We start from the raw sequence: 12030 nt of genomic DNA on the forward strand, positions 1-12030 counted from the left end.
TCTTCTTCTCAGTGGCGTCATGTACGCGCCTCTTCTTGCGTAGAAGCCATATTTCCTTGGCTCTGTGCTTGCGACTTTCCATCATGCTCCTGTACAGATTCCGATGTTTCCTCTTGATCATTCGTTCCCGTAGTCGGTACTCTTGCATCTCCTGTCGCTTCTTCTCCCCTGGATCTTCTTTCGTCACCGCACCAGTTTTTACTTTCATCTCTTTTTTCTGCGATCAAGATTATACAGATAGTAAAGAAAATAAAGTAAAGTATTTACTGATAACCTACCTTTTTCAATCGCTCTTTTTGCTTCTGTTTCTCATCCTTTGACATTTCTATACCATCTTCTTCGTCGTCTATTTCTTTCTTAATATCCTCGCCCAAATCTGAATTTTCTTCCTCCGATTCACCTTCTTCCTCTTCCTCTTCGTTCTCATTTTCTGATCCTTCTTCAGACTCGTCTTCTTCTATTAAACGAAGACAATGCAATTTTGAATTATTTATTCCTCGTTAAATGTCAATCGCTGAAAATATGAGCGTACCATCGTTTAATTTAAATGAAGGATCCGTAAGAGCACGCTCCTCTGGTGGAATATATGTCTGATCAAGTTGACTGTTCGTGAATGGTGAAAGATGCGGCGGAAGCATACAACCTATTAAGTATTTTTCTACAGGCAATAATTCTCTGGCATTCGCAGAATCGAAAACCCATTGTGGTTGCACATAATACCTACCAAAATGTCAAATAGTGAAAAACCGATGAAAAAGTTAACAAGAACTTTAAAAAAATATTTCCAAATGTTACCTAGAAATGTATTGTTTATCCATACTAGGTCTGTCTACTATATGATGCGTGATCGTTTCATCGTTTTCGTCGAATGTTGCTCCGACAAAGAGCAACTTATCCCAAGATACTTCAGCTCCAAAACAACGTAAAATAAAAACTAAAGGCTCCCTTGGTACTTCTCTGTTTAAAAACACTTTTAAACCTTTAAAAAGGGTTTTCAATTTTTTAACTTTTTCTGCTTCTTTCCTGGCTTCTTCCAATTTTTGAGCATCACCTTCCTAAGATGAATGATTACGTATTAATGTATTCAAAAGAATAAAATATTCGTTTAAATCATACATACATTTGTAAACTGATCCATCTCCAGTTCTTCATCTTCTGGGCTTTGCACTGAGGGATCCATATTTACTAATGGTACATTTAATGCAGCTATCCTTTCTGATACATATGCTTCTTCATCCACAAGTACTTTTTCACTATTGTCTATACATTAAATATTTGACATACAAAAATAAAATGTATTATTTATAAAAAAAATGTTTAAGAAAAATCATCTTACCACTGGTAGTAAGTTTTGGAGGATAATACAAATTAAGGTTATTATAAAGCCTATAATTAACAAAGCCTAACATTATAATATAAAATTCCACAAATGTAGACATAATTCTGAAATCTACATCGTGCTTTGATTGAGGTTCAAAACTAAAATGATGCGGTACAATCCATGTTATTGTTTCACCTTTAATTTCTGCTTGATAATAATATCCTTTAATGGAAACAAAAACATTACGTAAAGCTTTAGCAACAATTACAGCATTTAAAAATTCAACTGTCAATCTTCTACACAACATAGATTGATCTCTTGGTATGCGATTGAGAGATGGGAATGTGCTGAACAAGAAACACAAAGTCAAACAATCATCCAGATCTCTGAGTGCATCAATGAATGTTGGATAACGTTCTTTCACAATGTGATCTAACGTTAAAGTAGGATGATTCCTTAAATATCTTCTCATTTCTGAAAATTCTCTTAAACTTCTGGCTCTGCTAACTTTTCTGTTAAATACCTGAAGAAATATCGTTCTATTAAATGTTTACATATCCTTGATTTACATATATTGCAGTGACAGCCAGCTAATGTGAAGTACCTTGAAATCTCTTATTTTCCATATTATTGGTTCATGCATCAAAAATTGAATATCTTTTTTGTGATATAATGTTTTAATGCCAGGTTCTCCTTTTTGTGCTCTTTTACGGTTACGTGGTTCTCTTGGGTAAATACCTTTTATTATGCACAGTTTGCGGAAGTCATTTAACGTAAGCTGCAGTTTTTTTAAAGCAGCTTTCCTCGACATAAATTGTGATCCCTCGCCGGACTTATACTATAAATTTAAAAGTTTGACGAGAAAAGTAATACAAAAATAAACAATATGTATATATTTCAAATATTTTTTTCTATTGTCTCCTCTCCTAAAATAACCTCAACAATACTTTTGTAAACGATTATCAAGTGAATTATACATAATTTTAACAAATACCTTCTTCTTTCCTATTACAACCATCTTGAATTACTATTTTTATACAATTAGAAATATAAAAAGTACATTAACGTGAGGAACAAATTGAAAAAGAAATCCACGTGTTCGTTTCAATGACAAAAAACAGAAGACTAAAATTTAGAAATATGAAGCAGCGCCACCTTATGGCATTATGACTTAATAAAGCTCGATATCTGATAAGATATTCTCAACATTGAGAGTAAGAAAACAAATTGCGTTTATTATTAATATATTTTATTGTAATGTATTTTTGATTGCGCACAGCACAAATATATACAAAGTTGTACGTAGCGTATTCTAGCCTTCTTAAGCGTCTGCGTCTGAATCGCTTTCACCATCACTTTCATCCTCCAATTCCGGTATCGGAAAACGTAATATAGCTGCTATTCCAGTAAGTTGTTCTAATTCTAATATAATAGCATATTAATCAAACTATTGTACAAGTATTCAAAAACATCAAAATTTAAACAATTAACTAAATAACTTACGTTCACCCGATACATGCAGGCTCGAAAATATCTTCACGTCTCCGCCAGAATCTCTTACACTTTCAACCAACTCAACGTATTCTTTCCGTTCATTAACATCTTGACATCTGCATATAATTATTACAATAATGAGTACATAAAATAAATTTAATTGCCAAACGATGTTATTCAATTGTTTACCTAAATAATTTATCTGAGATCAATAATGTTTCTATAGCTTGAGATTCATTAGCTTTGTGAATATGCTTCTTCCCATAAAAAGCTCTTAATGGATCAGTCTCTAATATTGTGTAAAATGCTTCTAGAGCTTTTACTTCACCTGCTGCTTTTGTCTCAGAAATTCGAGACATTACAGCAGGGTCAGCCAAAACTTCTATTATAAATAATTAAGATATTTATCGTTATATTTGCTTCATTTGATTCATGTAAATCATGTAATTTTGAAATATTTAATATACCTTTCAACGAGTGTTTGAAGCCAGAACTAGAATGCACCAGCAAAAATTTTCCTTTATTTTCTAATATTAGTTTGTTATCCGTGTTTATGGCTTGTTGTACTAGGTAATCCATGAATTGATCTTTAACAAAACCAGGACTAGCAAGAATGATGCACTTTACAATATCAAAATTAATGTGTCTCAAAATTCCTTGCATTATGTTATCATAAAATCTTGTTAATCCCTACAAATTTATTGAATATACATATAAAAATTTATTCAAAATTATCACAAAAAAAAAAAACTATGGATTAAACCTTTTCATGCTGTGTAACATTTCCTTTCCTTTTCCTAGGAATAACTTGATCTATTTTTGCACGATCTATTGTCATATTGGCAGTTATTAAGCAAATATATGCTATACCTTCTTGCATTACCACAGCAGCAACATCTGCATTCTGAAGTGAGTATTATATATTACTAAACATGAACAGTGATTCCCATTATTCCTATTATTACAATTTTACCTGTGCTGGGTCACATGCAGTATCAATTCTTTCTAAAGCAATTGAATCCCATTTAGCTTTAGTAATGGTATATTTATGATTTCGTGTTATTTCACATGAGTGATATGCTCCCATCTATAAAGAATATTAATTGTACATTAAATATATTTCTCCATCATTTGTATTAATAATTCTTCAAATTAGATTACCTTGACATATTTATTCTCCTCTACATTTCTACCTTTCAGTCTTAAAACACATGCTTGTGTATCAAAATCAATACCTTCTACGCATATAGTAAGAGTAGTTCTAACTCTATAACTGTTAGAACTACCAGTTGCAGATTCCGTTTGCACTTTTCTATAAGAAGCATAATAAGATTAAATGTTACACATAATTTTTTAAAAATCTGATATATAATTATAATTCCTACCTAATAGTAGAAGCACTAACAAAATTTCCTTCACAAATAAGATTATATGTATGCCACATGTCTTCTGTATTTTCTGGTATAAGGGACACACTCCTAGAAATTGTTTCTCACTTTTAGTTTTAATATTTTTCACTGTCAATGTCATCTTTTATTGATAAAAGCAATTTACTCACCCTTTTCCATCTCTATCAATACTTTTTGATACAAGCTTCATTTTATATAATTTGTCTCATATATTAAATCTAAACATTTAAAGCATTCAATGTTATATTATACCAATTTTAAATAACTTATTTAAATAATCGTCAGGGTACATTTTGGATGAATTTCATGCAACGTTTTTATCAAAATTCTGCCTTTTTTACGAGGGATGTTTTAAACTCTTTTCAGTACACTATACAATTACGAATAAAAAGAAACGTAAAACAGAAAAAATTTATTTGCAATTCATTTTTACATATCATTTTACATATTAAAGTTAGAATCAATGGTGTTATAGGTTAGGTACCAGACATGTCCGCTTAACGGTTACAGAATTTCTGATTAAATGATGTAATTACCTCAAAAATAATTTCACAAATTCGTATTTAGGAAAATCATACATTCCATATTTTATGCTTAATTGGAATGACGTTAAATAAATTGTGCCATATGTCAAACATAATACTTATCCGTCGATCGACAGTCACACTCATGGTTTGATTAACGTATTATGTCTAAAAACAGGTTTACAGATGGCGTAAAATGAAGTTTCGAAACACGAATCACGAAAACGTGCTAATTAATAATAAACACATTGACCAAATACTTTTTTGTAATTGTAATTTATTCGCTTCATTTTATTATACTTTCATCAGTTATTTTACATTTGTACATCAAATAGGAATAACACTTGTGAATAGACAACATTCTCGATGCTATTTTCGCGCAATTTTCGAACTTTATTTCTCGAATTTTAGGATTTTTGCGATTATTACGCGTACTTAACGATATCCGGACATAATTTATTTAATTTTGTAATGCAAAATTATTTAAAGAATGAGTGTTTCGTAATGGGAAGTGAGAGTGGTGTCTAAGAGAGAAATAAATTGACTGTAAACTACTGTAAAACGCATTTAAATACAGAGAGACGAAAATCGACGACCGGCCAGGCGAGTGAGTGACGCTTTCTCGACGAAAATGGAACGAGAGAAAAGAAGTGGTGAAGTTTTACGAGGAGAAAGTAGAAAGCATGATTCTTTCGGAGATGAAGTCTAAACGGTGTCCCTTCAGCTTCGACGGTTCTCAGTTGGAGGATTTTGGGTGGAAACTTTCTACATAGCGCAGAGCAGGGCTGCTTAAGCAGCTGTTCTGGTAACGCAAAAGTGCACTTTTTTCCCGCGAATCCGAAGTGAGAGCAACGATCGGAACATATGACGTAACAGACGTAAAAAGATTGGGAAACAACGATTGCAGTGGGAATACAGGCCAGTAGGTGATCACATCGCATTGGTTACCTTTTCCAACACGTGCCTAAATAGAGGACATATGTACTTAATAAATGATAATAAGTAATAAGTAAATATAATCCAAATTTTTCGGGAATCGCGCGCGCGCGACACAAAGTTGCAAAGAAGAGATCGCGCTTGCAACTTTGTTGTCGAAAATCGTCCTCGAAAACTGCACAAAGTTGCAAACCGAAGCGTCTTGCAACTTTGTGCCATTTTCAGGAGCAATTCCAGACAACAAAGTTGCAGACACGCTCTCTCTTTTTGCAACTTTGTTGCCGGGAGGCGCTCCCGAAAAAGGCACAATGTTGCAAACGCGATATCGGGTTTGCAACTTTGTTGTCGAAAATCATCAACGAAAAATGCACAAAGTTGCAAGACGCGCCGATTTGCAACTTTGTTGCCGGGAGTCGCTCCCGAAAATGGCACAATGTTGCAAACGCGATATCGGGTTTGCAACTTTGTGCATTTTTCGAGGACGATTTTCGACAACAAAGTTGCAAACCCGATATCGCGTTTGCAACATTGTGCCTTTTCGGGAGCGCCTCCCGGCAACAAAGTTGCAATCGCGATCTCCCCTTTGCAACTTTGTTGCCGGGAGGCGCTCCCGAAAAAGGCACAATGTTGCAAACGCGTTATCGGGTTTGCAACTTTGTGCATTTTTCGAGGACGATTTTCGACAACAAAGTTGCAAACCCGATATCGCGTTTGCAACATTGTGCCTTTTCGGGAGCGCCTCCCGGCAACAAAGTTGCAATCGCGATCTCCCCTTTGCAACTTTGTTGCCGGGAGGCGCTCCCGAAAAAGGCACAATGTTGCAAACGCGTTATCGGGTTTGCAACTTTGTGCATTTTTCGAGGACGATTTTCGACAACAAAGTTGCAAACCCGATATCGCGTTTGCAACATTGTGCCTTTTCGGGAGCGCCTCCCGGCAACAAAGTTGCAATCGCGATCTCCCCTTTGCAACTTTGTTGCCGGGAGGCGCTCCCGAAAAAGGCACAATGTTGCAAACGCGTTATCGGGTTTGCAACTTTGTGCATTTTTCGAGGACGATTTTCGACAACAAAGTTGCAAACCCGATATCGCGTTTGCAACATTGTGCCTTTTCGGGAGCGCCTCCCGGCAACAAAGTTGCAATCGCGATCTCCCCTTTGCAACTTTGTTGCCGGGAGGCGCTCCCGAAAAAGGCACAATGTTGCAAACGCGTTATCGGGTTTGCAACTTTGTGCATTTTTCGAGGACGATTTTCGACAACAAAGTTGCAAACCCGATATCGCGTTTGCAACATTGTGCCTTTTCGGGAGCGCCTCCCGGCAACAAAGTTGCAATCGCGATCTCCCCTTTGCAACTTTGTTGCCGGGAGGCGCTCCCGAAAAAGGCACAATGTTGCAAACGCGTTATCGGGTTTGCAACTTTGTGCATTTTTCGAGGACGATTTTCGACAACAAAGTTGCAAACCCGATATCGCGTTTGCAACATTGTGCCTTTTCGGGAGCGCCTCCCGGCAACAAAGTTGCAATCGCGATCTCCCCTTTGCAACTTTGTTGCCGGGAGGCGCTCCCGAAAAAGGCACAATGTTGCAAACGCGTTATCGGGTTTGCAACTTTGTGCATTTTTCGAGGACGATTTTCGACAACAAAGTTGCAAACCCGATATCGCGTTTGCAACATTGTGCCTTTTCGGGAGCGCCTCCCGGCAACAAAGTTGCAATCGCGATCTCCCCTTTGCAACTTTGTTGCCGGGAGGCGCTCCCGAAAAAGGCACAATGTTGCAAACGCGTTATCGGGTTTGCAACTTTGTGCATTTTTCGAGGACGATTTTCGACAACAAAGTTGCAAACCCGATAACGCGTTCGCAACATTGTGCACTTTTCGGGAGCGACTCCCGGCAACAAAGTTGCAATTCCGATACGCGCTTTGCAACATTGTGCATTTTTCGGGAGCGACTCCCGGCAACAAAGTTGCAATTCCGATACGCGCTTTGCAACATTGTGCATTTTTCGGGAGCGACTCCCGGGTACAAAGTTGCAAGCGCGATAGCGCGTCTGCCACAATGTGCATTCGAGAATAATACGAGTTAACGATGTTACCAGCTAGAATGACGCTTGTAACAATGTTAGATTCATGCATAGTGTTTGTAATAACGTGCGCGTTTGCAAAATAACGCTTCTGTTAATGTTGCAATCAGAAATAGAGATTCCAACAGTATTTGCGTTCAAATATAACGCTTCAAACAATGTTGCATTCAAAAGTAACTCGTACAACAATGTTTTGCATTGGAAATAGTGCTTCCATCGATGTTGCATTCGAGAATAGAGACTGCAACAATGTGTGCATTCAAGTTTCAAAGATGAACAGTGAAATAAAAGTATCTTGCTACTTAAAAATCGCCGTTCATCGATATAAAAGTTCTTTTCCTGCTACTGCAACCGTGTCCGACATCTCGATCAATTGGCAACCTCAAGTCGCACGGGAACAATGGCTCCGCGCAAAAAAAACGTCATTATACATTCTCAACATATTTCTCCACCCCTATAAGTAACACCTCTACGTAGCTATACACATCTGAAAGGCAACTCTTTTGGCTACATTTTCGTATAACTTTTATTAACATATTCGCTTTAGTTTAGGAGTTTATGAGTTATAAAACATTATATGGGAGCGTCCCCTATTCATCGTACTCGAGTATACCCGACTCTTATGAACAATTGCTAGTATCTAATAAACCACATCACTTACGAGTATAAGAATTATTGCAGAGTATAGATAAAAGTCCATTCTTCATTCCTCAATTCTAAAAATTTACAAAATCATCCTATTTATCGAGTTATTAATGAGTTTTCACCGGACCACGTGGCTAAGGCCCTGGGAGGTGGAGCTCAGCGGTCCACCAGCCAATGGGAAGCGTTTTTTCTCTATCCTTGTCGCACACTAGTGCTTTCCTTGCTAATACCTCTGTTTATATTCTGTGTTTCTATTAAGATATTGTAGCGCGTCACTTGACACGAGATGGCGTTAGTCACGTCCGCCATTTTTTTCTGTCCTTCTCTACCCCTATTTCTTTCCTTGTCTAACCCATAATGCTATCCTTATCTATCGCTATTCGTTTCCTTGTCTTTCTTCGCTATTACTATACTTGGCATGCCTGTTATATTTAATTAATACTTTCGGAAAATAAGTTGCAATGAAAATTACTTCCAATGAAAATTTCAATTATTTGGAATAATTGTTGCCAAGACACTCCTTACTAGATTGTCAAATAAATATTATTAAATGATTGTCTATTATCGTACTACATTATCAACAGCTGATTAAAAATTATTTGGCTGAGTCATTTACCTACACCACACTCAAGCGGCGGCAGTGTAAGACCGATGAGTAGTGGAGATGCCTGGTGCCTGTTTAAAGATAAACATTAAAGTATTACACGTAACTTTAACAGATAAAAATTATAATGTTAATTGTTTGTTTGCACAATTCTTTCTGTACACAATAAAAATACTTTTTCTGTAGCAATATACCTATATATTATTTTCATAAATCTATATAATTTAACATGTACACATTTATTTAAATAACTTCGATAATTTCTTCTTTTCCACTTGATCTCCTTCCTTGAGAACTGCAGAAAATGCTTTCAACTCCTTTTCAACTGCTTTTTGTAATGTAGGGTCTAACTCAGCGGCCCGTTTTAAGTCCTGAATAGCTTTTTCTTCATCCCAAGCACCTATATGTGCTTTACCTCTCCTATATAATGCTTTTACATTATCTAAGAGGAATATACATATTAATAATGTATTTTTTATACATGCATAAAAGAAAATATTTATATAAAGTAACAAACCTGGATCATGCTTGAGAATTGTTGTACAGTGTTCTATAACTGTATAATACTCTTTTTGAATTAATTTACATTGTGCATAATTTAAAAGTAATGGAGTTTTCAATTGATTCAAAGCTAACCATTCTTCTTCATTTGGTTTTTCACTAAAAATTGTATATAATAATCAGTAACATACTTTACATACTAACACAATGATACCATTAAAATAATAATATTAAATACTAACGCGAGCATAAGTTGTTCTAATATTCCAATGCCTTTTGCATACATATCACAAGCACCATCATAATTTTTCTCCTTGAATAATACATTACCCTTCTCTTTTATATTTGGAATGCTTTTTAATTTCTCATCTTCAGTCATTTGCCATGATTCTTTTTCATATTCATCAGGTAAAATTACTTTAACAAGCTCTAAAATATTAGCATGTTAAAAAGTAAAAAGAATGATCATATACCTACTCAATTGATCAATTGATCAAAGTATTGGTAATTACCAATTGTAAATTCTAAATCCTGTGGGTACTTGATAAGTTCATTTAAATCATCATATCCAATTCCTTCATTTTGTAAAGTTACACCACAACAATGATGACTACGTTTCTCTGATTGTGGCTTGCCAACTTCTCTTAGAGTTTTAGATACAAAGGGATATGCTGTAACTAGCTAAAACAATAGGTACTATTAAAGTATAAATTTTAAGCTATCCAGTAATTTCTTACATTACATTAAACATACACTTTTATCAACTCTGAAGCAAGCCACTTCATTTAATGTCATTTTTTGTACAACAGCTTCCCAAACTTCAAGCTTAAACTTCTTTCCTAAAACAAGTTCCATTGGATTTCCCATAGTTCTGCTATCATCTATTACTGTTTTTTGTGGATTACATTTTGTTGTTTTAAAATGAAATACTACCTAAAAATTGCAATATAATACTCATTACAATTGCTAATATTTAAAAAGAAATTAGAATGAATATTTAAATAAAATAAAATGTTGATTTAAATACATGCATACTTTGGTTCCAGGTACAAAATTAATTGTCTTTGTTCCTGCATGAATCATAGTTTTTACTATACATTCCTTGCTTTCCATTTTGATAGTCTTAATAAAGACAATAATTTAAAAAAGCTGAACTCTTAAAAATGAACCTAAAAATTTGTAATTTTGGTATTATCATTAATTTTAATAATTCTAAAATATTTTGTTTACATCATTATTTATATACGTTTATTTTAAGGTTAACTTTTTCATTTGGAAATATATTTTTTATCAAACTATTTTCAAAACTGTTGAGTATATAAATTTAATAAATTCCTTAACAATCCTCTAGTTTCCGCTGAGTCAATACTTAAACACAAAAATACAAAATCATCGATAATCACGAACCGCAAGTCATTTCGCAAGAGAAAGAGTATAGAAGTAGTTACGTTTCGTCTTCCAATGTGCCATTAATTCAGCCTAACTTCTGCCGAAATTATCTTAAAAATTGTTATCTAATCATTCAGAATTTGATAACTGAAAATTTTATAATCAGAAACAGTTATTAGTAATTACTTTCCTAGATTCATATGCATTCTGCAGTGATATTTCAATTCTTAAATATTTTTTAATAGTTTTTTCAAATCATAATAAATATTTATAAACTGGCTGGTAATAATAATTGTGTAACATTAGCATTCGTTAAATGTAATATTTACTAATATTACGCGTATGCTTGTTAGATAATTAAAGCAATTTCAAATACTAATAAGGTTTTTCTAAAAATGTTTCATTTAGGAGAGGGTAAATAAATTAAAATAAGTGACGTAAATTTCAAATTTTAAATAAGGTATGATGATATTTATGCAGGTAGAGAGAATTATACCGTTATTTGAACTTTATCTAGTGAATAATTAGCAATTTCATATGCATGAAAAACATGCGTCATGCGTCTTATGCAGTTTGCGGAAACTTACAACAAATTGTAATTTGTCATCAGGTAGCTATAAACGGGCTAATTCATAGCAAATTTTAAACCTTCACCAGTACTCCAGTAGTAGCCAGATGAGTATATCTAACAAAACCAGTGCTTCCATTGAAAATATAAATGGACACAAAACATGTAGTAAGTTAACATTTTGTCTATTAACATTTATGTCATAGATTTTTAATTAGGTATTCCTGTAGTATGTTATTGATTTTTAGATGCAGAAGAAATTCAAATACCTGTACCATGGGGTCACATACACGGTCAGTAATAGTTTTAATTTAATATAATTTCTTTAATTTTAATTATAATTGTGAATATATATGTGAAATTGTTCAAACTTATGTTTCAATGAAATTAAAAACATATCATAGTACAATAATAAATTTAGGCAAATGGTGGGGACCAGTGGATGAACAACCGATAGTGGCATTACATGGCTGGCAAGATAATGCTGGAACATTTGATCAATTGCTTCCATTATTACCATCAAATGTATCCATTTTAGCTGTAGATTTACCTGGTCA

At 34.3% G+C, this 12030-nt stretch overlaps 3 protein-coding genes across 3 annotated transcripts in view; 1 reads left to right on the forward strand and 2 right to left on the reverse strand.

The window, feature by feature from the left end:
* Position 1: 1 nt before the first annotated feature.
* Positions 2-2390, reverse strand: LOC108570707 (pescadillo homolog; the record flags this gene model as incomplete). Its single annotated transcript, XM_017932607.1, has 8 exons — positions 2316-2390; positions 1926-2159; positions 1337-1844; positions 1121-1260; positions 796-1055; positions 533-720; positions 279-457; positions 2-217 (listed from the first exon to the last, which is right to left on the reverse strand). Coding segments are annotated over exons 1-8 (1749 nt in total), but the record flags the coding sequence as incomplete, so codon positions are not given.
* A 252-nt stretch (positions 2391-2642) lies between these two features.
* LOC108570716 (protein pelota) lies at positions 2643-10629 on the reverse strand. Its single transcript, XM_017932618.1, has 12 exons — positions 10552-10629; positions 10270-10449; positions 10029-10197; positions 4374-4428; positions 4201-4293; positions 3977-4127; positions 3789-3902; positions 3579-3719; positions 3283-3505; positions 3005-3197; positions 2825-2931; positions 2643-2743 (listed from the first exon to the last, which is right to left on the reverse strand). The coding sequence occupies exons 1-12, from the start codon at positions 10627-10629 to the stop codon at positions 2643-2645; spliced, it is 1605 nt and encodes a 534-aa protein (XP_017788107.1).
* Positions 10630-11353: 724 nt separating this feature from the next.
* The window catches only part of LOC108571105 (probable serine hydrolase), a 2609-nt gene continuing 1932 nt past the window's right edge, over positions 11354-12030 (forward strand). The window contains 3 exon segments of the mRNA XM_017933083.1: positions 11354-11641; positions 11722-11766; positions 11895-11998. Coding sequence (XP_017788572.1) covers positions 11581-11641; positions 11722-11766; positions 11895-11998 — 210 coding nt within the window. The 5' untranslated portion in view covers positions 11354-11580.

The sequence above is a fragment of the Habropoda laboriosa genome, unplaced genomic scaffold, assembly GCF_001263275.1.
Source record: "Habropoda laboriosa isolate 0110345459 unplaced genomic scaffold, ASM126327v1 scaffold15, whole genome shotgun sequence".
Lineage (NCBI taxonomy): Eukaryota > Metazoa > Arthropoda > Insecta > Hymenoptera > Apidae > Habropoda > Habropoda laboriosa.